General features: G+C 43.4%; 2 protein-coding genes across 5 annotated transcripts in view; both read right to left on the bottom strand.

Annotated features, from left to right (window-relative positions):
• Nucleotides 1-8,083: 8,083 nt before the first annotated feature.
• Nucleotides 8,084-10,091, bottom strand: wfikkn2b (WAP, follistatin/kazal, immunoglobulin, kunitz and netrin domain containing 2b). The gene is made up of 2 exons (XM_071907916.2): nt 9,906-10,091; nt 8,084-9,628 (listed from the first exon to the last, which is right to left on the bottom strand). Exons 1-2 carry the CDS (start codon nt 10,089-10,091, stop codon nt 8,084-8,086), a joined length of 1,731 nt encoding a protein of 576 aa, XP_071764017.1.
• A 5,410-nt stretch (nt 10,092-15,501) lies between these two features.
• The window catches only part of abcc3 (ATP-binding cassette, sub-family C (CFTR/MRP), member 3), a 41,132-nt gene continuing 28,886 nt past the window's right edge, over nt 15,502-27,747 (bottom strand). For 2 of the 4 annotated variants that reach the window (XM_071907793.2, XM_071907795.2), the window contains exons 22-31: nt 26,741-26,948; nt 25,605-25,915; nt 20,487-20,686; nt 18,964-19,090; nt 18,576-18,677; nt 17,811-17,957; nt 17,560-17,718; nt 17,006-17,172; nt 16,697-16,891; nt 15,502-16,207 (exon numbers count right to left, since the gene is read on the bottom strand). In XM_071907793.2, coding sequence (XP_071763894.1) covers nt 16,096-16,207; nt 16,697-16,891; nt 17,006-17,172; nt 17,560-17,718; nt 17,811-17,957; nt 18,576-18,677; nt 18,964-19,090; nt 20,487-20,686; nt 25,605-25,915; nt 26,741-26,948 — 1,728 coding nt within the window. In that variant the 3' untranslated portion in view covers nt 15,502-16,095. Of the gene's footprint in view, nt 16,208-16,696; nt 16,892-17,005; nt 17,173-17,559; nt 17,719-17,810; nt 17,958-18,575; nt 18,678-18,963; nt 19,091-20,486; nt 20,687-23,651; nt 23,966-25,604; nt 25,916-26,740; nt 26,949-27,747 lie in introns of all 4 variants that reach the window. The other 2 variants (XM_071907792.2, XM_071907794.2) reach the window with 1 other exon arrangement.

The following is a 27,747-nucleotide window of genomic DNA, read 5'->3' as shown; positions in this document are numbered from 1 at the left end:
TATGGAATGAAGTCCTAGATATTTAGTTGTCTTTAAGATGTTAAATTGATACTGGACTCTTGATTTGTTCTGACTTGACTTGGTGTTCTACATTTAGACTTGAGACTTGACTTAAGACTTGTGCCTCAAGACTTGAGACTGACTTGGGACTCGAGCAAAGTTGACTTGGTCACACCTCTGATGTGTACTAATCATAAGCAGTGATGAAGTGGTAAATAAACAGGTTGGGTAATCTATAACCTGCAGTAACAACTATCAATAAGAACAAAAATCCATTCTAGTTTTGGACTTTACGCCTTTTTCTCCTTAAAAGACCCTATCCTCATGTAAGGAGTAACTTACATCAGAGTTTATGTCGTGCAGATTTATATCAGGCTACAGCTGGATAAACTCTGCTCATCCCTGATCAGCTGAGGAGGCTTCCTCATGACTTTATGTTTACAGTGCAGCTTCTCTCTGTTGGCAAGGGTGAATGTGTAACGTGCCTGATAGATTCCATATTGATCTCTCTCTCTCTCTCTCTCTCTCACTCTATCCCTTCATCTGGTCTGCCAACACCCTGATTGAACTTCTAAAGCAGATTGCATAATGTATGCAACAGAACCGGGGCAGTGGAGATTTAGAACAGCAGCAGCCCCTCTCTCCCTCTCCCCCCCCCTCTCTATCTCTCTCTCTCTCCTTCTATCTCTCTCTCTCTTTCCCCCTCTCCCCCTCTCTGTCTGATGAAGGGATTGCATAAGAAAGGAGAAGGGATGGATTCAGGTCGTGGCGGCTCTGGGAGCCTGTGTGAGTGATTAGACCAGACACACTCAGGCAACTCTAGCTCGCTGTCTGGGGGAGGAGGGATGGAGGGAAGTAAAGGAGAGAGAGAGAGAGAGAGAGAGAGAGAGAGAGAGAGCATTGACTTGCCTTGGGCCTAGCCTTCGAGGCTGTCAACCCATTCCACTTGACTGCTGTTCTATTCCTGACCGCCCAGTGTGCTGTTCCAGAAATAAAACACCATAAAGGAGTGGGAGAGTACTTACATATGCAGCAAGCCCCCCCCCCCCCCCCCCCCCCCCCCCCCCCAACACACACACACATACAGCCTATGATTACGGTAGTTTGTCTCAGGTGTGTGGGTTCAAAAATCATCGACAAAAAGAACAGAACGAGAATTCGCACACTGATATTAAAGTAATAAATCCAACTGATGCAAAAATGGCCTTTATTTACATAAGGTGCAAAAGTGACAAAAAAAAAAAAAAAATCCAATGGCTTTTCTACTGTTAAAGCACTACTTCACATCATTACTTCACCCATAACAAATAATCCATCACCACTTGTGAAATCTTCAGCAAACATCCACACACACACTCACACACACACACAGGTAAACACACACACTCCCACACACACACATACATCTCCTTATAACTTATGTACAGTAATCAAGCACATTACAGTTCAGCCTGATTTGAATGTTTTACGTGAAATGCACTCCGGCTGTTATGTAATCTTCGCTGATGTTTACTGTTCTGGGGATTGATGTACACGCAAAAGGCCTGTATCAAAGATCCCATTACATTATGTAAAAAAAACAAAAAAACAATCCCTCCGACAGTAATGAAATATTCAGAAGCAGTCAATCAGGGACAGTAAACTGCATCTGAAAGTGTCATTCAGTTATCTCTCCTCCACATGATATGAAAATAAATGAGGTGAGGATACACGCTCTCTTCCCTCACTTTCCTCCAGTCATTGTTTCGCTCCTAGTGGTAGAAGTTGCTGAATGTGCATTTTGTGTGTGTGTGTGTGTGTGTGTGTGTGTGCGTGCGTTTGTTGTGTCCCAGCCATTTCATTACATAAGGACAGCAGCAGTGGAACGGAAGTGACCGCAGGCTCAGTAACGGGTTTACAGTGTGAGGTTGTAATAGCGTAATCTACCCACTGGATCAGAGAGAGAATAGCTCTCCTCAGTGTCTTCATTACATGGTCAATTATCTGAGAGCCGTTTTCCCACCAGAGGACAATAAAACTCATGAAGCACCGGGACTTCTTTTTACTTAAAATCCCTCTGCATTGCAGGTAATAAGGCTCCGAAAATGGTCCACTGGACTTTGGAAGTTGTTTAAATGCCTCTTGAGTCTATGAGCAAATGGATGATATGAAATGATGAAGCAAGCCCACAGTGCTGACAGTGCTGTACCACCCAGCTACAGTGTGGATGTTGCAATGTAAGAGGCTGTGTAATCCTGTACTGGCCTCTAGTGGAGCTGAGGCCTTATTGCAGCCTTGTCATTTATTCTCCATAGGGTGTATACAGTATGTGCTCAGGCTAATCAGCTCAAGTTATAGATTATTTTTCAGGATCTGATGATCACACAATCCCTGTGCTATGTAGAGTGAGCAATATAGAAATATCATTCATTTATTTCCTTTATCCACTTGTTCCTATTCAGGGTCATAGGGGGCTGGAGCCTATCCCAGCATGCACTGGGAAACCCCAGTCCATCGCAGGGCTACACACAGATAGACAGGCAATCACTTACACTCACATGCATACCTGTTCTTACCAATTTAGAGCCTCCAGTCTCTTGTATGTCTTTGTAATATGGGGGGAAACCCAGGAGAACATGGAAACTGCACACACATATAGAAATCTGGCTTGGATATTAGAGAAAAGGGAAAAGGGAGGGAGGTGTGTGGGGGGGGGGGGGGGGCAGTTACCTCTCATTACAGATTTACATTGGAATTAGGACCACAACACATCCAGAAGGATCAATAGGAAGGTTCTGGCATCCCTTCTTCACCTGCTCTCATGCTGCCTTCAAGTGCTGCTCGTAAGCTCCTACTTCCCAGATCAGAAGTTATGAATACGCATTATTGCTCATTTATTCAAGTGCTTTTGGTCAGAAATAATAACAAAATGGACCCTGGAACAAAAGAAGTTCTGTGGTAGCATTTATTTATTTATTTTTTTTAATCAAGCAGAGCTACAATGAGCTGCAGTGGCAGAATGAAGAGGAGAAATATGCATATCAGCCATATAATTGATATTGTAATCAATTTGTTATAAACAAGAATGCATGACAGCTAAATGTTAAATAAAGAGTGAAAATAATGAAAAACGTAATTTTTACCATCAGTTGTTTATGTGGCTTCCATTTCCATCCCCTAAATATCACATCAGGCAACTTGGATATAGCAGAAAATTCCCACTTTCCCAGTCGTATTTACAACTGTTGGGCTGTTCATGTGCATTCACGTTGTAATATTGATATTTCCGACAGCACTTGAAGGCAGCATCAGCCCTAATCTAAAAGTACAGCTGCACCACACTACACAACAGTGCAGCTACACTTAGGTTTACAAAACATCTCAACTAATTATTTCCAACCCTGACATTTCTTATTAATATCTAGTCTGGTGTGTTAACAGCTGTATGTGGACAGCAGATTTTATTCAGATCACTCTCTCCTTCCTGGAGCCAACAGCAGAGGATGCTGTGGTTCAGACAATCTGCTCAAAGACAGAATCACATTACCTGCACTACAGTAGCAGAGACCAATACACTGGTCACCGCCGATGAGATTAGTTTTAGTCAATCCAGGCTTTATATTCCATGTAAGGGGTTAAATGGGAAAGGCGAATAAGTTACCTGGTTAATAGAATTTTAATTATGCACAATTCTGAAACACTACAGCAAAATTAGTCAGATTTCAGAAGTGAAAATTTACAGTATGTTACTTCATTTTCAAGATCTTTTTTTCTTCTTCCAATTTTCATTTATCTGTTGATCTGGAATCACCCCAAACAGCCCCACAATTTAAACACGGCCCATATAAAGTCCCTTAAGTCATTAGCCTAGTATTGAGTCTTAAAATCTTATTTCCCTTAAAACAAGTGAAAAAATCTGCCAAGGGATGAGTGACATTATCTTGAAATAAGACAGTAGAAGTAGTAGTAGATAACATCACTTGACTCAAGAAAAAGTTGTTTTGCATTGGAAATAAGTAGTTATCTCAGATTTTTTCACTTGTTTTAAGAAAAATAAGATTTTTAAGGCTCCATATTAGAATTTATGACTAGTTAAGATGAATATTTTCATGTGAATTCATGTTGCCGTGGCTTTCATTCAGTGATGCTCTGATTGCCTTTTCAGAAAAGACCCTTAGAGCATGAGAGAGTCTTCTACTGTTGGACACTGACTTAAGTGCCTTGGTCAAGGACACCTTAATAGTGATTTAGGGAAGGGAGAGGCTTCCTCATTCACTTTCCTAACCTGCTCCAGGGGATTTGAACCATCAACCCTCCAGTGTCAAACCAGCTTCTACCTACCAGCTTCAAACCTGCAGGCTGCCTCTGACCCAGGATGATATATTGCCTTGGGAGCCTGTTCATCTCAGGTCAGTGCGTGTGAGTGGCTACTGTATCTTTTCAATAGACGTTCCAAATGATATGGCCATAACAGATGCAGGTCATGAATCAGAGGGTCCTAAACCACCCGGCTAGCTGATGTGTTCCACAGGTGCTACTGTACAATCTCCTCTGGATACACAACATGGAGGCACAACATAGAAATACGCGTCCGAACCCGAGCCACGGCCGAGCCTGGGTGGCCGCTCCGCGTGGCTAAGGGGGGGGGAAAGGTGCAGCTTCTATCTGATGCAGGTCTAGGTTTTTGCGTTCTGAGCCTATGCCTTGTGTGAACTGAGCTCGTGAACGCAATGACCCCCTCAAATCCTGTGAAGAAGAAGAGGAAGAAAAAAAACTTGTTATGTGAGAGAAAATTCTGCAAAACATATAAAAGCATAACTCTTGTAGCCTCTCGGTTGGTCCAACTCAAATTAGAAAGACATAAAAGAGAAAAAAAAAAGATCTGTCTGAGTGCTTGAAAAATAAGGCTCACACATGTTTCGCATATGCTGCGTTTTAATTGAGAATAAATTGCGCTTTTGTAGACCCAAAACTATGCATTGTAGTGGTTAAAGGTGTTGTTTTAATGGACATAGTCTGGAAAGTCGTAGGGATACAAACATGATTGGTGGCATTTGTAAATGTTTTAGCTCGATCGCTGAACTAGTTCCCCAAGCTGAACTGTAGGCTGCTCCTGTGAATGCTGTAAAATTCACCAGCTGGACACAATCCAAGCTACAGTATGTCTGCTTGTTGTAGGAACATGTATGTATCAGGAACTACAAATGCAGAAATATATATCTGGATCTGATAACAAGGATTTTTCAAAATCTGGTCCAAAGAAAATCATCATGAAATTTGGGACATTTACTCATGGACCATGGATCAGTCAATGGCTTATGAGTCAAAATGTTTCACACAATTACTCTGAAACTTAATATCTACATCGGGACCTAGAGTATATTTCCACCATACATGCTGTACTGAATTTCATGCAAATCCATCAGAGTCCCAGATGAACCACTTCTGAACCACATAACCCCTGAAGAAACAGTTTGTGGTTTAAAGAAGCCCTAGCCTCTAAATAGCATCAAAGAATCATTTAAAAGTTTCCCTTAAACGTATGATGATTCTATTAAATACCATTTTGCCCACAATAAACCTCTGAAGAGTGTTTTTTAGAGTCTATTTACATGTACTCAGACAGGATCACACTGGGTTATTCTAAATGTTCAAGATTCATAATTTTATGTAGCCTGGCTTGCAATAATTTATGAAAATATATAGTTTCCCTCTAGATCTGCAGGCATCTGAAATGATAGATATTTTTAAATGCAAGCTCAAGACCTACCTTTATCTTTTCATAGGAACTGCTATTTTGTTCTTAATCTCTATTTTTCCTTCTTATTCTATCTTTTTCATTTCCTGTTTAATTTCCCCTTTTCCATTTTTTCTGCATTTCATTTTTGTCTCTAATGTGAAGTGCATTGCATTGCATTGCACATTCATTCATATTGTACGAAATGTGCTATATAAATAAAGATTTGATTGATTTTCACTAAACTCAGCAGTAGATGCAAATATTATTTTAACACTATTAAGCCCACAAGTTATTCATGTGCATGCACCAAATCTACCCCCTTTGTACACAGAATGTGTGTTAACCTTTATCTGAGCCATTTGTGGATGTATTTATGCAACATGAAAACTGTTACAAGGTAGAAATAAAGAGTATGATTCTGAAATGTATAAACTGTGTTCAGATATTTAAAGTCCCTGGTGAAGAATGGCAAATCAAAGAATTTGTGGGTTGATGGTAACGATTTGAAATGAGGTAAATTAGTTTAGATCGCCTGATGATATGATGCAAGCTGCTGCAGTATTAGTCGTCTGTTCCAGAGCCTCAACAGCTGCTGAAGTGTTGGCCTGTGCTCCCTGGTGGTTTGGCCAGCGAAGGAACATCGTACACGAGCTAATCTCCCGCTTCCCTCCCTGCCTCTGGATGGGAGAAACAGAAAGCCTCATCTGGGAAGAAGAACACCCTGGTCGAAGCCCAGACCCAGGCCTGTTCTTAGCAACCCTGAGACGCCCGCTGGCACGGCATGAAACACATAACTCTTGTATAGGAGTGGATCTGAGGTTTACGGCTTGGGCTCTTTACCCAATTAGACTGGATCGGAGAGGCAGAGCGAAACAGGGTGAAGTTTTTACAATGCCACAGGGGGCTTGGGGGCTGGTAGGGTTCTTTTGGGGGGGGGGGGGGGGGGGGGGGGGAGTTGCTTGGCTGAGGAGCAAGGTAAGGGGGGTTGGGGGTGGTGGGGGGGCGACCGGGGTGGGCTGGGGAGACGCTATTCCCTTCTCTCTTTCATCACGGCCTGTCAGAGGAACCACCTAGGTATACAGCACAGCCACTGCAGGTACAGAGGATTTGGAAGTACTGAAGCCAAGCTAAAAGCTAATTAATTAGAATGTGATAGCCTCTCATAGCCTCAGTTAACCTTCACAATGAACTCAGGTAGGCTATAGCATGACTTTCCCCCTCCCCATTAAGCCATGCATTGATTTGGTCACACAGAGGCAGTATGTTAAGTTAAAAATGTTCCGCCCACCATAGTATTTAGATATAGTTGAATATAGGATAGATATGAATGTAGATCAATAAAATGAGACTGAAGGAAAATCCCAAATCTTTATTTTCTTAGAACATTACACAAAATTATCCAAAATATCATCTAATATCAAGAATTGCTGCAACCAAAAAAATCCTGGAAAACAAGTAATTGGAAACTCCTGTATAGTGAGAAGTGCGTGAAGTACAAAAACAAGACCAAAGAAGAAAGAAGAGGTTACATCGTAATAAATAGCCAAAATATAAGAGCAAGTACATAAAAGCCAATGACAAAAATAAAGTACACAATAGCCGAAATGATGACTGAATCGGAGAGAATATGGTGGTACATAAAATATATTACAACTTATCCATGTGCATGAACCAAATCTACCTCCATTGTACACAGTGTTAGCCTGTATAGGTGCCACTTATGGATGTATTTCTGCAACATGAAAACTGTTATTAGGGAGAGAAATATGCATTTTGAAATGTATGAAGTTATGCTCAGAAATTGAAAGCGCCAGGTGTTCAGACAGCTGGCAAATAAAAGAATTGCTAGAACTGCGAGAGTGAAGTTATATACATAAAAATCAAACATTATCGCGTCTGTTTTGTGCTTCAATGCAAGTCTGCAACCTCCATTTCCGGTGGAGGCAGGAGAGGGCATGAGGAAAGACAGGAGTCTGGGGATTAAAGGTAACAAGAGGATTGTGATGAATGTCTCCCGTGTTCACATACATGGTATTTCAATCAACAACACCAATGACCGAACCATAACAGAAAAGCTCCGCTGTGAACAGACCACATGAAAAGACACTTCTGTACATACAATATAATGTTAAATGGCAGAGTTCCCGATTAGGAGCGCCTGAAATCTTTCAAAAACAGTGAAAAATAAACAGAAATTTACCATCAAAATGTTTAACTCCATCCATTAAACTTAGCTGGAATGGTCTCTATAAACTAAAGCATAACTGCGACGCACGTTCTGAAGGTAACAGACCATTGCAGTCACAGTGGAGTCGGGGTATGTTTCATAAGGCTAAGCATCATGTACGGATTATAGCTTGAACACTACTGAGGGCTGTTAGTGATGGCTTTGAGAATGTCACAGGTGTTCTTGGAGATGACCTCTCGGAGCTTCCGTACACGGCGAGGGCTGGAGGCGCCCACGTAGCTCTCTGGCTGAAGCACCGCCATGCCGTCGTTCACGTCGCCCATGACGATGACCTGGCCCTCGGCGGCCGCTCCGGTGATGTTCGGGCAGGGGCAGTTCCAGTCCATGTTGAGGAAGGTGACTTCGAGGGGCTCCTGGCCGAAGAAACGGAGGCCCATCTTCTCGTCCTTCAGGATCTCCTCCACGGTCACGAGGGCGTGGCCCGAGTCCCTCTCCTCCGTCAGCTCCGTCATGCGGCCCAGGATCACGAAGTCGCTCTTGCAGAAGCTGGTCACCATCTTGCCCCTCGGCTTGCAGGCCTTGCAGTGGTGGTTCTTCGGATAGGGGCACATCTCTTCGCACGCGCCTTTGGACTCGAAGTTGTTGTCGTTGCCATCGCAGCCTCCGTAGATGAAGGACTGGCACTGGCGCAGGGTGCCGCTATAGGCCCAGCGGGGCTCGTAGGCCTTGCAGGGGCCCTGCAGGCTGGGGAGTCCGCAGGGGCCCGACAGCTCCGGACCGCAGCACTGCATGCACTCCTCGTACGTCTCGAACACTTTCCTGTGCTGCAGGCTGCTGCTGTGGCAGTGGGTAAAGGAGAAGCAGTTGTTGGTCTTGGGCTCGTAGTACCAGCTGACTTTCTCCTGCTCGCTCCCGCAGTCCTCACTGTTATCGGGGGGTTTCACGCACTCCTCGGGCAGACAGCGGGTCACGTTCTTGGGCTCGGGGTTCTTGGGCGGCTCCGTTGGCAGGACAGTGAGCGGGTGGTGGGCCTGGGCCGAGCCGGACGGGTTCTGGGCCGTGCAGGTGTAGACGCCGGCGTCGTGGGGCTGGACGTTGTAGATGACCAGCTGGCCGATGTTAGTGACCACCACGTTCCCTCGCACATGATTGGGCCTCATGACCACCCTCTCCGCCCCGTCCTGCTGCTGCTTCTCCCAGGTGATCTCTGGCCGCGGGCGACCCGTCACGTCGCACAGGAAGCTGGCCGTGTCGCCCATGTTCACCGACTGGAGGGAGGGGCTGCCGACCACAACGGGCGGCTGAGGCTCGGTAGGAGGCGGGATAGTGGCTTGAAGGGGAGCGGTGGTGGGGCGAAGGGTGGTGGCCTGGGGCAGCGAGGGGCTGGTGTTGGGCCAGGTCAGGTGGAAGCGGCAGGTGACCACGGTGAGGGCGATGCCCTTGGAGCACGCCTCGGCGTCCATGTAGCACATGTTGTAGTAGGTCATGCCGTCGGAGGCGCAGGTGAAGTGGGGCTCTCTCTCGCAGCGGTCCCGGCATTTGCACACCGGCTGGCCGTCCCAGATGTCGCACTCTGACCCCTGCTGGGTGCACATGAAGCTGGCGCAGGTGGCCTCCTTGGGCATTCCCACCGGGCCTTTTTTCCCGTCCACGTAGCGGGCCGCCACACAGCTCCGGTTCCCACACACGTTGGAGCAACATTTCTCGAAGGTCTCACACTCCTGTAAGAGGAGAGAGAAACTCAAGATTCAGAATGGGAGCGTACAGAACTATGCTGCATACATGTGGAGAACACTTTCTGAATATTGTCCACAATGCTTAAACTAATACCCTAAATTAGAATAGAGATAGGGCAGAAATTTTGAGAAATTCCTGTGATTAAAAACGAATATAACTTGACCATAATACAGCATTTGCATGAGAAATAACTTTATAGTTACAGTGTGTCAAGTGGATAAAAACCCAAATCTAAAAGGTTCACTGTCATTAGTAACTCACCTGATCAGATTCGCACTCTCGTGTACAGGTACTCATGGCATCCACCCACAGGTTGGGGTTCATGTCATTGGGGCAGATACCCGCGTGTGAATAAGCAACCCGGGGCACGGCTAAGACCCGGTGCTCCATCCACACGGACAGGCACGCCAGGAACCAGATCCACCGGGGAAACAGCATCCACCACATCGCCAGACTCAACAAGTGGTAAAAGAAAAAAAAAAGTTGTGAAAAAATTTCTGTGATCCAGCGGTAAATTAATGTCAATTCTTGAGGATGAAGTAAAACGTTGAACCAAATCAAGAGCGCATCACACGTGTGTCCGCTTAGAGGAAGGCTGCGATTCAAAACGGTGTGCGTCAATTGATGAAGTGCCGAAGTCCAGTGCGTTATCTCAGTCCTGCAACGAGGATGCTGTATTTATACTAATAATCTGCAACCACCAGCGTGAACATAACTCGCCAAGTAACTCGCAACATGACAGTTATGGATTGCTTCTGAGATGTTGAAAGAAGTTTTAAAAAAGTCAGCAGTGAGCTTTGGGCTGGGACTGGCGGGGCACCTGCCTGTTAAAAGGATTGCTGGTATCCCCGTTTAACCCTTTGCGGGCTCCAGCAGCGCCAGAGCGCGCGGTGCGCACAGACGCACAGACCGCAGACGAGTCCAAGGCAATTCGATGCTTTAAAAAAAAAGACGAAGCAATGCCATTGTTTCAAAATGTCAGTCAATTTAAACACATTGGTTGAGTTCACCCAGATCATGTATGTTTGGATTTCTTCGACTACATACAGTATATGTTGTATGTTCATATTTTAGGGTACTTGAAATGATTACAATTTATTTATGCTGTATGTGCACGATATTAATAGTTTTCTTTGAATTAATTATGCGACTGTTGTAAAAATGTTTGTATTTTATTTCTAGTTAGGCTACCTGTTGAAAGGATGGCAACTCCTCAGAATAATAATATACATTTAACAATATAAAGTTTAATACTACTAATTTCAGCACATATTCTTTTTGCAGCAACAAAACACATTTTATATACACTATATAAACACATGAAAAGTCATATTTCCCATGATCTTCTTACATTTACAAGAGCTTACTAAGTTTAAAATTTGAATTTAAATTCTAGTTTTTTAATGAAATTGATAAGTCTCTTGGCAAATATCATAATATTGTTTTGATGGATGCACAATCTGCTGTGTCCCATCTGTAGAAATATGCTCAACAACAAACATATTAAAAAAAAATACTACTTTTCCACAAGTTATGGATGTTAAGCAAAACTCACACATTATCAATACATGATTAGTCATAATGCGAGGAAAGTGAAAATGCTTCCCACAGCCTTTTGAGTATAGCTACATTGTGATCAGCAATAATAAATGCACAGTCAACATAGTTAATAAAACTTTTCATAGTGGGTTTTACCAGTTAAATGTTAAACTAAAATATCAAGTAAACTATTCTGAATTAAATACAGACACATTTACTTTCTACAATTTATTGCAGAAATATAGACAGTTTGGTGTCTAAATTAATTTATCCCAATAAAATATGACGGAATCCAACTGCTTTTTTAACAACAATCTGGGCTCCAAGTCCAAAACTTTGCCTTATTGATATTGCATGCAACATTAAGCATTGCATCCTTAATGTTGGAAATCAAGGATATGCTGCTTCTTTATGCTTCTTCTACTGTTGAATTCTTTGCAAATTGCTCTGGATTAGAGAATCAGTTAATGCCTAAAATATGTCATCTAATACCAACTCACAATATTAACTTGTAGGGATATACTGGGTATTACTGATTTAATAAATGAATCAATTTGATTAGGTAAAATTATACTAATAAAAAGAGATGCAACATCATGGCTGTACATCTTTATATCTTGCATTTAATGTAATGCATGTAATATTGATATTTGTACAGTTACCATACAGTGTGTTGACATATTAGATTATTCCAGTCTCAACAGTATGCAGTAACTCCATGTGACAGGTGATACGTGCCTGCTGCTGCATAAGCATTTCAATTCCAGCAACATTTAGCCCCGTCTTATACTTAACAGTATACATGCTCTACATTTTTTTTTTTACAAAGCCTGCCTTTGTATAGTGGATTAGACTCAATACAACCCCATTCTGTGGATTTATGGAAATTCATAGACGTTCTCAAGACGCACAAACTGCAATGAGAGGAGGAAAAAGTAGCTTGCCATGATGTCTGGATGTGCAAACACAGTCAGTAGGATAGAATATTGTCAGAACAGAATATTAGTTGCAGCATAATAACAAGTTATCACCCCAAACACAGCTTTCCCTTTATGTATTTTGCATTAACCAGGCCTTAAAATATATCAAAGAGCTTTGATAATAACCCTTTTCTGGGCCAGAAAAAGGGAGAGGAGAACAGTATAATAAAAAAACCCAATGATTAGCAAGACAATAAAGACAATATCAGGTGATGGATAAAGTTTGCCCTTATTGCCCAATAGCGGCTATGAGAGGGCAAAGGATTGAATGAATGAAGGTGTTATGTGTTATTGTAAATCACTCTGCTCATTCCTGCGCTGTGTAAACGATTTCAATTGGTTTCCTGCGCAGTTCAACTGAGGACAGGGAAGCTATTAGACCGCCTTCCACTGCAATAACAGCGGACCCATGCTGTGTGAAGTGTGTGTGTGAGATTGTTTGTTCTTGATGCACATGTTTTGTGTGTGTGTGTGTGTGTGTGTGTGTATGCAAATAAGTAAACCCTGTTTGTCTCAGTGCTTCCAAGGCTGCAGTTCTCAATCCTATAAGCAGGATTGCATTTGCCTGTATAATACATGTATGATTAACAGTAGTTTATACTGATAACTGACCTCACACACAATATCCTTCTAGTTTTCTTATCTGGTCACATACTAGTCATGAGACACATTTGAAGAGCTCATGCGAGTTGAAGTGATAAGTGATTTTGTGTGTGTGTGTGCGCGTGATAGATGGATATCATCACCCTTCCTTCACATCCTGTCACTTCCCCAAGACAGGAAACAAGCCGGCTCACCTTACATGCCCCGCTACACATTCTGAACACGACCTGTCAGTGATAAATGAACAGTTTCATGTGGAGGCGAAATTAATAAACTCCTGTCAAGCCCGTCGAGGATGGATAGATCTCGGGGCTACGAACACGTAGATAATAATAGGCTGATTCTTTTTAAGGCACGGAAAGGTAAACACACACAGGGCTTTAAATGGAATGAAGGCAACCGTGAATAGCACAGAATCAGTCGATGATACGCCCTGTGGCGAGGGGTTATTTGAGGATTCGAGTTGCCATAAAAGCAGCAGCTACATGTAAACTTCGCTGGATTGGATTCCTCTGTGTTTTCTGCATCAACAATCCATTTCATTGATCCACACCAGGATGTAAAATCACTGTGCAAGTGCCAGTTTCTGGAGCTTGGTCACCAGGTTTGTAAGTCCAATGTCAAACCGAACGGCTCCAGAGGCTCCACTGGCTGACACTGGGCTTTTAAGCGCCAGATAATGAGCTTACTGTACCATGTAGAGTACATCTGGAGTACGACTGTACGGTACAGCGGGACCAATCTGCACTTCACCTGAGGAAATGAGCTGTAAGTGAGCTGACAGGTTTTCACATCGGCCACCGAAACATCACTCTGATGGTTGGTTGCAATCCCATGAGACATTACTCACCGATTTCTTTTTAAAAGATGGAAAAAGGAAATTCCTGCAGGCCAAGAGGGCAAAAGACGAGTACATCTGTAAAGAATGTCTACTTTTAATAATTTTGTAATTATATGTTCGATATGAAACAGATGTGGCAGATTCAGCTGTTGTATACCCATAGACCCATTTACCCAGATAACCAGCTTTGAGAATCCGTGCATGTGGTCCAACATTGAGGACACCAGACATCACATTGAGCAATACCCAAAGCACCGATACCGAGCCTAAGGAAAAACAAGGTTGGATCTGTTGGCTGCCAGAGGAAACTTCTCGCTTTGTCACCACTTTGCTGAAGTTGTTTTCAATCTTTCCTCTCACTGCTGATTCCTTGCGCCGGCGGCCTCAAACTGACGGGGAAAGTCAGCAGACTGGCAGAGGCAAACCTCGCCGCCGTTTCATGTGGCTTTGCCCGTAGGCAGGGACGTTACTAAGCGCGCTGGCAGCCCGGCGCTCATCCACCCTGGGCCATCGGCGTCTGTCAGTGCGGGCAGGTTGGGGGGGAGGGAGGGGGAAGGAATCTGGTGGCAGTGATGAATAGATCATCAGTTATTGGGGGGAAAACATTGCTGAGAAACGCAGACCGCAGCTTCTCCTTAATGCATCAGACTGCGGTGTGGGGCGAGAGACATCTTGCTGTGAGGTATCTGAGGTAAACTCCTCTCCTTAGTCCTGCTCTGCCGTGTGTGTGTGTGTGTGTGTGTGTGTGTGTTGATCTTGGACCGTCTTACTTTCTCTTAATCCTAGATTCTCCTTAATCCTAAATCAGCACCGAGGTGGGACAGCATCCAGTTCCTCGCCACTAAGTGATGAACCACATCCCACACATCCATCATGCTGGAGCAGTCGTGACTCAGCCTGATTATTAACAGTCCCGCTAAAGTTCCAGAAACACGGTCAGGATGTTTTGCGGGGACGACATGTACTACACCGTCAAATTAATGAAGTGTTTGACATCTAAAATTAATGTTTATACTTACTTGGTGTTCAGATGAGAGAAAATGCAATGTCATATGTTAGAGGGTGTCAGCGTGGAGGTTTACCATTGATACTCCCGTGATAGAATGCTATAACTTTTGCTGCCGTTTAGGGCCACTTCATGTTCTGGTGTCAATCTACATGAAAGGCCTTAAAAATCAGACATAAGCTGGCTCCCACTTCTTCATCCAAGTGTTCACTCATTTTAGATAAAGTAATAGAGATCCTTAGACAAGTTTAAAGAAGGATAGATCACACTGTACACCTCCGCTTGTCTGATCTATGAGAAGCAGTTCAGGCTCTGACTGTGAGCACAGAGCCCACTCTAGTGGATGACTGGAAGAAGACAATTTTCATGTAAAGCTTATTATTATTATTTCACTGATTATTTCTAGGACGCTTGTTTCATCCCCCAAATAATTACCAACATGAGTATAAAAATACCTCCTGCCCAAATCACTACTTTCACTTATGCCGCACTTTCTGCCATGTAGCATCATTTTAAAAGCTATTTCTGAGCTCATCAGTAATGTACTAGACTTGATAACCTGGAGCTTATTGGACTTTGATTGTCCTTGGTCACGCATCCATCACCGCTTACGCCGCATCATTTCAAAACAACACCAGAGCACTCATTGTTTTTTTTTTGTTTTTTTTTAATAAAGGCATATTTCATATTTTGGTAGTACAGAATTCAAGTTTTTACAGATTTGGTTCACAAAGGAATCACACATTTAGCTCAGCAAAACTTCCCTAGATGAGACAACTCTTTTAAAAAGTAGCTTAAATAATGATACAGTACAAAAATAGGTGGGTTTATCGCAAAAACTTTCTGGTTTTTTTTCTTTTGGAGGAAAGTACAGTGGCACAGTATGTCTTTGTTTGTAGAAAAAGTAACAAAATAAAAAAAGAGTTCCTCCTGTGTTTTTTTTTTTTTTGCAGCAGACAGCTGATTAGAAAATGATACATTCACTGGCTCTCTTCCTCCCGCTGCCAGAAGGCACTAAAGAGCAGACTTCGGTCAACTAGTATTTGCAAATAGGTTTTATGGCTTGTTTTATCCTATTTACATGCCAGGTGGGTGGTGTTTGCCGCATAGAACAATACAGCCAGTGCCAGCAACTTGAGACAATTACAGGAAAGTATGTGAACATCAAATTGGAACACTTTCCTGTGACTGGCAAGTTAACTATCTGAACCGCCCTGATGTTGGTTGAGACAAAGACTAAGAATTGTTTGCAACTACTTGATGCGAGTCTGCGAAGGAGTCAAGGCTTGGGCTCAGCCCTAATTCAAAACAGTCAGTAAGTGCCCTGAACTTGTTATTACAACTGAAAAACACTAAGTGCACATAAACGGTACTCTTCAGTTCCAGTGCCAGATTTTAAAAAACCTCCTAGTTCGACTGAGTTGAAATGAGTTGATCCTAAACCCTGCTGTATTTCAGAACATTGGGGGCAAAGAGGCGATGCTATTGTACCAGTCCCGCGTCTTTTGCCATGCCGTAGAATATTCCTCGCTTTGATATGAGGTTTGTCGGAGTGTCAAATTCAGCGATCTGTCCCTTGTCCAACACCAGCACTCTGCAAGGAGAGGAGGGAGAACGATTCATTCACAAACAGTAACTCTGTACATCTTTATAAACAATGCTGAAATGGCAAGAAGCAGCCATGTATGTACTGAAGGAAAAATCCAACCTCATACTCCTACACTGTTATGTATCACCAAGCTGTGATATTCAATACATTCTAGAATTTTTTGTGATGAAGTGTTGTAATTTACTTTTTTGTTGTACCCACTTTCTCTCAACCTGCCTCATCTACTTCTACTTCAGTTAGTGATTTCCTACATTTCCCAGAATGCCTTTCGACAACCCCCAGAGAAGGGGCATGAACTTGTTGCTTTCTGCTTATGGGGTTATACATGAAGGTGGAGAGAGAAATAGTGAGCAAGAGTTTTTCCCTTTCCCATTCCTTCCCAGGAATGCAAAGGTACATCGCCAGTAGCTGATTTTTAACGGTGTTGAAGTGTTTTAGGGTGGATTTTTCCTTTAATGTAAATGTCTGATGTACCTTGTGTAGTCCATGATGGTGTTGAGTCTGTGTGCGATGGTGAAGACGGTGCAGTCTTCAAACTGAGTCCTTATCGTAGACTGGATGAGGTCATCTGTCTCCAGGTCGATAGCGGCCGTGGCTTCGTCCAGGATGAGGATCCTTGTCTTCCTCAGCAGAGCGCGTGCCAAACACACCAGCTGCCTCTGGCCTACGCTAAACACACAGCAGTACGCACACCATCAAACACGCTTCTAGGTGGAAGCTTTACAACAGAGTTCTGTTGAGTGACACCAACCGTTTCATTGCATTGGTTTTTTTGCAGTTTACCTGAGGTTCTCTCCTCCTTCGGAGCACTCCAGCTCCAGTTTTGCTGGCTGGTTGCTGACAAACTTGTGGAGGTGAGAATGCTGCAGAGCCTTCCACACCTCTTCATCGCTGTACTTCTCAAAGGGGTCGAGGTTCATCCTCAGTGACCCCGAGAACAGCACAGGTTCCTGTCGAGGGAAAAAAAGACTTTGAGTTCCTTGAAATGCAAGATTGTGTCTATTAGGGTTAGACCAATATATTGGGATGATATTCTACTTGCAGAGATGTAATGTCACCTGATGGTCTAAATCAGTGGTTTTTAACGATGTGCCATCGAGGCCCAAGAGTATGCAAGTTTTCATTCCAAACAAACACTACAGCAGCTGACATGGAATTTAAACCTGCTTACTCTTGCACCTAGATGGCACATGATTGACAACCACTGGTATACAGTAAATGCTGGTTCAGAGGCTTTTCCACCCTGCCAAGAATACAATTATGTGGATAACACTGGAACCTTTCGAAGTTTTTGGCATGAAAATGGTGAAATATTGAGATAAAGTATATAACTGTACCTGTGGAATGATGGTGAGTTTGGACCTCAGGTCATGAAGGCCTATATCAGATATCTTGACCTCGTCAATGGTGATCTCTCCCCCTGCAGCTTCCAGCAGTCGGAACAGGCAGAGCGTCATGGAGGACTTCCCGGCCCCCGTACGACCCACAATACCGATCTGCACAGAAATGCACACAGCGCTCTGATAAGCACAGCGATCAGCGAAGTCACTCCATATTGTTGGATATCGTCTCATCACACACTCCCCACCTTCTCTCCTCCTTTGACGCTCAGGGTGAGGTTCTTCAGGACCAGGTCCAGGCCCTCTCGGTAGCGGACGCTGTAGTCGCGGAACTCCACGTTCCCCTCCGCGGGCCAATCGGAAGAGGGCTTCTTGTCCTCCACCTCCCAGGGGGCCTGCGGACGCAAACACAAGACTAAGAAAACTTTCTGAACAACTCATTAGCCTCCTTGGCATCGAGGAGAACTGGTTTGTTTACCGCTCTAAAAACTTTGAGAGCTGGAACTCTCTGCATACAGAATCAGGCGGCGCTGCCAAACAAACATTTATTTCACCCCAGGGAAATATTAGATGCTCAGAACAAAGGTTTTCACTAAGAACTATACCAGCTATATAGAATGGGGACATAATGTATTTTCGGTGATTGCCGATAAAAAAGAACGCTGTGTACAGTACAAACGCCCTGTTTATCTTATATAATAGAGGGGCCCTTGTGGGCACAAGGCAATATAACCTTTATGGATCTAGTTATGGTTTATTGGTCTTGTATTGTGTATTGTTTGAGAACATGACTTGGCAGCAAGACAGTTTTTTGGAATGTGTGTAAATTCCTGCCTTTTAACAGCATGCGCTCCTGGCCAGCACAAACACAACACGAGTTTAATTTTGAATGCGAACAGAACACAGTACCAACTTTATGTGCTGTGGAATACTTATCAAAGCGCAGAGGTGTGCACATGTGTACGTGCACCCACACACACACACACACACACACACACACACACACAACATACCTCTGTCTTGGTCTCTGAGTACTCCTTGACTCTCTCCACTGCTACAATGTTGCTCTCCAGATCTGAAGTCATCCGCACCATCCAGTTCAGAGACATGGTCACCTACATAAACAATACATGTTTTAGGGCAACAGCATTAACAGACAGGAGAAAGTGTTCACATATTCCCATATAGTGTATTTTATAGCCATGGCACTAAGCATATACTATATCTACTGTGGTTTGAGCAGTTTTTGAAACCTGATAACGATTGAGGATTGAGGCCACTATCCAATTTCTAATAAAAGGCCAATATCAGCCCAATATATCAGCGAACTGATTTATTGATCTAAGCCTAATACCTATGGTCACTCATCCATGTAGACAGACACATGCTAGATCATAGTACCTGTAGAGCGTAGGACACCGACAGTCCCACCAGCCCCGGGTTGAGCTTCTCCTTCCCGATCACAGCAAACAGAGCGGCGAACAGTACGATGCAGTTCCCAATGAACTCGATGCGCACCCCGAGCCACCTATGCAACAGAGCGTTACAGCAGCAGACACGTCGTCAGGTTACACAAGGGCGAGGCCCCGTCATCAGACGGGCAAATAGCAGAAGTCAGAGCTAACGGAAAATTGGGGAACTCAGCTTATGATGCAAATATGAGGAGATTGCAAATATATTATATTAAATGAGTTAGAGTTGAGATTTTTGTCTCATACCTAGAACAATGAATGATTAGTATGTTGCTTATCAGTTATAATTAAGTGAAGTATTGTGGGAACTATACCAAGTGAACGTCATGCTGTTTAGCTGTGTGAGATTATATGCTATCTGTTGTATAGCTGAGTGAAGGGACGGAGTGTTTGAGCGGCTGCTGGGTGTGTGTTGAGCGAGACATCTGTCAGCGGCTGTGTTCCAATCTCCAAAACGTCTTCCTTTTGTTTAGCTTCTGTCTCCTTCTTTACTGAGCCACTGGTGTGAAAGGACTGGCAGTCTGATTTACCCTGAAACTTGAAACTAGGGTTAGCCCGATTTATCAGTTTGTCGATACATGGGGCCGATGTTGGCCCTTTATCAAAACTAATTTATTAGCCAGTCAATGTCATCCACATCCAATATGATAGATATGATGCAGTTTGCATATTTATTGTATAATTGATCAATACTACGCTGTCACCGGACATAAAGAGGCAGTGTGGGATTGTACTGGATGTGTATCGGGAATATCTGGTAAGCCTTTGCTTGTTGCTCAACACTGTCCTCACAAGAAAAAAGTGCTCCTGGCAGTGCTTTTTCCACACAAAAAAAAACGCTATGTGTGAATGCAGCCTAAATCACAAAGTGGAGCTGCAACAGAGAAGAGCACCCAATCCCCTCGAATTGAGATGCTGTAGATGTGCCATGTGTTGTGTGCAGTTTACTGATGTTATGTCACATGATTTCTGGGTAACTGAAGTTCAAACAGTTACCTCTCACTGCCATTTGGAGCCAAAGTTGCCTAATGCGGCTTTAACCTAAATCGGTTCTGATGTGACATTTTGAGCAGATTCCACACATGTAGCAATGAATATTATTAGTGTCCCATGGTATAAATGCTGTTTCGGAGGCTTTTACACCGTGCCAAGAATACAATTCTGTGGGAAACACTGAACACTAATATTTTGGCATGAAAATGTTCACATTTAAAGATATTGGCACCGACAATCAGCTTTCTGCAGCTTCAATTCAAAAATACTGGTATCGGCCTTGAAAAACCCATATCGGTCAAACCCTGCTTGAAACAGTATCCAATAGGCCATGTGATAGTCTCCTCACACCAGTGGCTGTGTAAGAAAGGGAACATTAAAAGAAGAGACAGCGTCCCGTGGAGAATATTGGAACAAAGCCGCTGTTCTCCTCAGCTTTGGACACAGAGGGACACGTACCTGTTGGACACTATACCAGGGTAGTAACTCTTTTGGTTCTCATCCACTTTCATATCACTCATCAGAACAAAGGCAGTGTGTCTGCCATAGGCTCGGATTACACTACAGCCAGTGACGGACTCCGAGAAATGGGAGTATATGGGAGAGCGGCTGACCGACTCCAGGCGCTTTAGCTGCCGAGACGTGGCGACATAAAATCTCTAAAGGTGTTGAGGGGGAGAGAAACAGACAGAGCATTACAACTGAACATCACATTACACATACTGAGATATTCAACAGTTAGGATGCACACGCACGCACGCCCACACACACATGAGTAATAAAGCCAGTGTTGCCAAAACACCTGCAGTGCTCATTTCATATCCAATTCCAAACTGTTGATATGATGCCAGCTAATGCTCTTCAGAGATAGTGACAAGGCCTACATGCAAACCAACTGTCCCACAACCATGAGTCATTAAAGCTAAATGGTTACGGGTCATACAGACTTAATTTAACGCATAATTTAATTCATTTAATTGGGTTGCTTGAAGTCTGCAAAGTCATTCTGCAATTAGAAAGTGCAGTACTGAGATACTTGGCAGACTATCGGAGGGTTGTTTGAACATGTATACAAGATAAGCTAATTAAGTCTGTACATTGGAATTCATGAGTTGTTTCTTCCCCTTTTTCTCAATATTTCTCATTGTCCATGTTATTAATTTTAACAGCTACCTTTAATTTACAGCCGACCTTCTCACATCTGCAGTAGCAGGATTAAATGACTTGTGAGAAAGTTTCATGGGAGCCACTAATTTACTCTGAGAGCAATGTGACTGCATTTAATTACAGGAAGAAAGTGACTGATTGGACATGACAGCTCATTTGTATCCTAGAGGTAATTAATCTTTTCGAACAATAAGTATATTAAGATTGCTTGGAAATAGGAATCTTGTGGGATAGTCTTATTCCAATATGCTGCATGTAAACAGCGTATTCAAATTAGTCAGGGCAAGAATTTGTTGCATGTAAACTTTGTCAATATTTGAGCAATAAATAAAATTGATGTTATCCAAAAGAAGAGTGTACAGCCCAGTTCTTTTCATATGCTGCACATGGACAATCTTAAAAATCACTGGTGGGATTTAAAACTGCAGGTGTTTTTTTTTCTAAATACACAACCTAAATAACATTTAGCATTTAACATTGTTAACTTTATATGTTCGATTACATATATAAACTACAAGCTTGAACATTTTCAGTTTCCATTAGTATCCATATACCATCATATTGTTGTAGTGAGTGGTTTGGCTTTCATTTGCAGTACTTTAACAATCTACCACCATAGTGTGTAATAATCATTAAGGCAGAATTTGATGTACAAAGCAAACAGAAGCTCCAGTTACAGCCTCTCTGATAGTGAAATCAAAAGACAAATGATGCAGCAAAGAGACAGGCCATGCAGGGAGAACGCCATGACAAAGCCAAAAGAATCATATGAAGATTCATCATGAGCTTGTATTAGTATAGCTGGCAGTGGCGACCTGTTTGTTAGGAATTTGACGGTCCAGTTAGTATATGTTAGAAGCACATGTGAACACACACACACACCCTAAAACCCCAGTGTCTGGAATAAAACTAGTTTGTTTTATCAAACTGCTAGCATCTGTATCAGATCTACCCAGTGGCGTTAACCTGATGGATGGCAAATCCCGTGCCAAATGGAAGTTATACATCATGCGAACTATGCCATCTTGAGGCCAGGTACAGGAATATATTTTAAGTAATCAATGGTAGCCTACTATGACCTGGTTATTCCAACGTGATTTCATAAAATGTTGTGATCAATAGGGATCAATAGGGAGACAGAGTATTTTTAAACAACATAAATCAGAAATGGCATTCAAAATGCAGAGCTTATGGATGACACCCTAAAAGCAAACCTTATGTTTGACACCCCAAACAAGCAACTAGTCACTTTTAGATCTTGCACCACCTAAACTCATAAGCTCAAAGCCTCATCAAAATAGTTGTTTTAAATTAAATTGGTTTAAAAAGCCAGAACCAAAGCTACCAGGGAAATTAGTCATTGCTCAAGGTGTTATTTTGCAAAAATTAGTGTTGGATGATTTGAAATTTGTCTTATCATTATGAGTCATGAAAAAAAAAAACTTTATAAAAGAATGAACAGATATCTCATCTCTACCAGGGTGAAGCAGTTATGGCCACTACACACACCACCACTAGCAACTGCTGCTGAACGGCTGCTCTCCAGCTACCACAAAGTAACATCAGCCAATGACAGATGGATTGTAGTTTTAGTTATACAAACATTTTTCAGAGGCAGAGCTGCTCTGGAGACAGAAATAATCTTACTGCTTGAGTCAAACCTCAATGGGCGGAGCCAAAGTACCACAGTGTTTTGGAGCACGACTTGGCTAACTGGCAAACTTGAATGGCGATGAGGGAAGTCTGGTCAAAATATAAATAAAAGACATAAATTTCAATGATTTTTTTTCATTCATTCATGACCATGGTATTTATGAACTTCCAAGGACAGCAGGCTGGTTAGCCAGCTTACCTAGTATCTATCTAGCATGGCTAGTGTGAACTTGTAGGGTTAGCTAGGCTAACTAGCTAACCTAGATAACTTAGTATGGCTAGATTGCATTTTTTTCCATTTAGTAGTAAGGGCACTAGGCTTCCTAATATTAGCCTCCTCCTCTCTTACCTCTAGTCTTTTTCACTGGGCTTTAGTTAGCCAGAAAAACTGTGGTTCTTTGTCTCCGCCCATTGAGGTTTAACTCAACCAATGAGATCTGAGCTCTGCCTCTGACAAATGTTTTTATAGCTAAAACTCCATTCTGCCAATCACAGCAGAATCTGAGTTTAAATATTTTATGAAGTGTTTCTTTCAAATCAATTCCTTAAAACAGTGTCGGCTGTGTCCTGAGTGGTGCTGTTGAGCAGAGCAACCGTTGTGAGCGGACCACTGACCCACTACTGCTACAGCGGGCTACGACTACCGGACTAGCAGAGGCCAAACCACGCTGCCACTACAACACTAGGACGGCAGTGACCATCGCTTCCACGACAAGCAACGATCTACCGGTACACACACTCAACAACAACACTCTCAGACATGCATGCTGTATTAATGAGTTAGCAGACTCGTTTCCTATTTACCTGAACCCACCAATAGAACACCATTAACGGGGCTATGACTATGAGGAACATTGGGGTGAGGGCAGAGCATACGAGCAGCACATTCAGTGTGTACCAGAAAGTGCGCATCCATATGTCAATATTGTCTGGGATGTGGGAGTCTATAGTGTCCACGTCTTTGCTGAAGCGGTTTAGGACCCGCCCAGAGGGGTTGCTCTCGAAGAAGGCCTGCGGCGCTCGCAGGACCCTCTGAAGCATGTTGCGGTGTGTAAGCTTGGCCGCCCGCAGCATACTGTAGGCCCGGCACAGCAGGCAGTTACCCAACAACAGCACACCTGGGAGACGGAGAGAGTTGGGGGGGGGGCAAGTGTGACAACACAGCACCCGTGTTAATTGGACTGCGACCTTGTCCTTGTTTCTTCTTCTATCACAAATGCAAGGTGCTGCTGGCAGATTCCACTCTCAGAGCCGGGTATCTGCAGGTTTCACAAAGTCAAATTTAACACTTTGTAAGATGTTTCTTTTTTATGCTTCCTGCAATTGAATTTAAGACTAATTTAAAGTGGTAATCGTCTTTTTTTTTGGTCTCCATCTTTGGTGCTAAGCATTCATTGCTGTGGTGTTTCTGCACTGTACTTCCCAGAGATCACCTGTCAATCAAACAGTGTGGGTGGAGCTTGGATTTTCTGTTGATGCAGTTTGAGTTTCTGTAGGTGGCTACAGCTCTTTTCTTTGTCTGTCCAGCCATGGTGGCTATCGCTGCTCATGCTAACTACCCAGTTCTTCTTCTATTTATTCCAAACAAACTGGAAACATAAAACGCATCACTTCCGACACCGGGTGTTTAGAAGAGCAAATGTAAAAGCTTTCATGAACTGGATATAGGTTGAATCACTATTGTTTTATATGAATTGGCAATATAGAGTAGCAAAACTGATAGTTATTTAACCAAAATAAAGAAACAAAAAGCTGGTAAAAAAACAGCTTACTTCCGATTGAACATAGCTTATGAAAGTTCTTAAACTACTTACTTAAACTTTTACTTTCCATCTCTGACTCTGAAGCTGTCACTATCTAATCTACTCATTACATAGTGAAAAATTTAAGGACTTTCTAAGACTTTGTCAGAACCTGCAGATACCCTGCAGTGAGCGCCAACGAGTCTTCAGCCTGTATTTTCCAACTGAGAACTCAATGAGGTTGATTCATACCCGCTCTACTTCTACAACACCACAAGAAGAAATCATTCACTCACATGTGTACACATTTCACACACTAGTGAATAAGTTGTTTCTTTGGCACAATGTCTTAGGTATAAATTGCCTCTAACGTTAACAAGCGCCACAGACGCCGCTTGTGTAATCCCTGAAACAAATCCAGACACCCTGTGGTTAGATAAGGCCAGCGGACTCCCAGCTGTATTCCTACTGGTTGGCCACTAGAGGGGAGTTATGGATCACTAAAGACCTTCTTCTCCTGGAGCATTATTCCTGTTTTTGGGAGGAACACATAAGGCTTGCTCATCCAGTGTCAGCAGCAGACACTGCCTGTGACCAAGAGAGGATTTGGTTCCTAAAATATATACAGTGCTCTCAGCTCAGGCTCTGAACTGAAGTCTACTTCACTACAGTGTGTGCATATAGGGGCCAGGCTGTATAGCTGTATACTGTGTGTGTGTGTGTGTGTGTGTAAGCAGGCACGACAGGAAATGTGTGAGCTGCGGAGAGGGGAAAGTGAATGTGAGATCTGACAGAATATCAGCAAATCAGCATCAGGAACATCGAAAGCTGAAACAAAAGCCCAAGTTGAGTGTTAAAAAAGCTACTACATCAGCAAGCACGAGGCATGCCATTCCAGGAACAGGGGGAATCCCAAACTTTTTGAAAAGAAGAGGGGAAGAACAGAAAGCATTATCCGCTAAGTGGAGGCTGTTTTGCCCTAGCGGTTCCCGGAGCGTCACGACAGAACCAGTACCTGAACAAAGATGTATATGAAAGCCAGCGGCGCTATGACGACGGCAAAGATGGGCGTGCTGCAAACGATAACTATCATGGTGGAGACGGAGACGAACAGGGTGCCGAGGAACATGAGCACGGTGGAGGGCAGCGCCTCGTCGATCACGTAGATGTCCTTGGAGAAGCGGTTGATCACGCGTCCTATAGGCGTGGTGTCAAAGAAAGACTGGGGTGTGTGAAACTTGTTGTCAAGCAGATTGTGGTGCAGCTTCCTGGCGGCGCCGATGTTGCCCATGGCTAGGGTGAATGAAGAGATCATGACCAGGATACCTGGGGTGGGGTGGGGGGTGGGGGGGGTGAACCAGAGCGGGGGAGGGAAGGGTGACGGAGAGGAAGGTGTGAGTGTGGATGAGAAGGCAGTGGGATTGCTAGTAGACACAGGCAGCATCTCTCCTGAAGGCAAAGATGCAATGCTAATAGTGAGCAGGATGCTTGGTCTTGCTCACAGTGTTAAGAGGCTTTCACTGAAAGAGGAATAGAAGCAGTTAAGTCAACCATATGTTATGTATTCCACACACAGCTTCTATGCATTCAACAGAACAAAACCCCTTGACATAACGCATAATGAATAAATCATATGCAGCAGCAATATGGCACTGTGGAACACAATACATAGTAACTAGTGTACTGCTGGTCCTTCAGTTCTCTATGAATACACGCAGCTATTATCACCAACATAGGTGCAATCATCCTAAGAACATTGAAGCTATTATTGTTGAATGCCCTCTCACCCACAATATCTCTGCTGTGAAAAAGCAAGCATTTTAACTGTTCACACCTAAGGCTGCAGAGCAACTACAAGTCAGTTCATTTCAATGAAACTCAGCAGCGCCAAGCTGTGTGGGTGCAGGTTACAGGCAGCGCCAGGGAGGTCAAGGTAGCCAGTCGAGTAAAATAGAATTATAGCATGATACTATTGCGTGGCAGCATATTTAACCACAAGAAATGACTTTTGCACCTCTTTTCCAAAAGGGCTGTTTCTATAAATTCTTACAAATATTTCATATATAACTGCAGAAAAATAAATAGTGTTCATTTTCAAAACTACCTAAAACTACATCAGGTCTAGCTAGCAACAGACAGCAGGTCTCTTACCTTGTGCAATGCCCAGCGCTGCGTACACCCCCACCCTCATATTAACATTCTCCTGAGTCCGATTTTGCGCGGCGTCATTGGTCCATGCGCTGAGCCAGATGTTCGCTCCGATGGCCGCGGCGTTCTGGCAGCCGTACAGGAAGCAGATGAACACCGACAGCAGGGGTCCCACCGCCTTGGCGTACTCCAGGTACACCTTCATTTTCACCTGGTAGTGGGGGAGAGCAACGGAGTGCGATTACTAGATCAAGTTCGGTCCCGGTCAGCACAGACGGCGGTAGCCAAGAGGTTGGAGAGGCGGGCTTGTGACTGGAGGGTCGCTGATTCAAATGGGACGGTGTGGTTGGGGAAAGTAAACGGGCGGTGCTGTCCCCTCCCTTAACAACTCTTAGAGGAGCCCATGAGCAAGGCACTGAACCCCAAACTGCTCCTGTGGCGCTGCTTAGTGGCAACAGTAGAAGACTGTGGTTGTACTGGGCAGCTCCCAGTGTGAATGTGTGCAGCTGTAAATGTGAAGCAGAGCACTGCTGGAGAAGAGCATGCATGCACTTCCCCTGGGTAAATAAAGGTATAAAAAAACATGCCTAATAGGGCTGCAGAATTAATGGTATATCGTATATAGTTTTAGTTCCTGAATGTTGATCAGCATCTGTCATTTGGAGACACTTTGGTTTTAAACCAGATGACGACAAACAAGTACAGATTCTGTGTTTCCCTCAGGGTTGTAGCCGCGCCCAAAAGTAATGAAGTGGTAATATATTTAAATTAAAATTGTGTTGGAATTTTGAAAATAAGGACCACAATAAGATTTATGGTGCAAAAGTGCAATAAAAAAAAGTTTGTTTCGGAAACCGAGCCAAATAATTGTGATCATAATATTTTAATGGGGATGATCATTTTTGCCGTAATCATGCAGCCTAATGCCTGACATAATCCCAAGTTCTCACCAACAGGAGGCAGATGTGCGGTAGAATTCATAACAGCAGTAAAGTGTTTTTTTTGGCTGC

The sequence above is a fragment of the Centroberyx gerrardi genome, chromosome 20, assembly GCF_048128805.1.
Source record: "Centroberyx gerrardi isolate f3 chromosome 20, fCenGer3.hap1.cur.20231027, whole genome shotgun sequence".
In the NCBI taxonomy this organism is placed as follows: Eukaryota; Metazoa; Chordata; class Actinopteri; order Beryciformes; family Berycidae; genus Centroberyx; species Centroberyx gerrardi.
This window is presented reverse-complemented; position numbering and strand designations above follow the sequence as displayed.

Coding starts and splice junctions, on each gene's coding strand:
- wfikkn2b (XM_071907916.2), bottom strand. CDS start 10,091: ATGTGGTGGATGCTGTTTCCCCGGTGGATCTGGTTCCTGGCGTGCCTG. Junction 9,629..9,905: donor GAGAGTGCGAATCTGATCAG/GTGAGTTACTAA, acceptor CTCCTCTTACAG/GAGTGTGAGACCTTCGAGAA.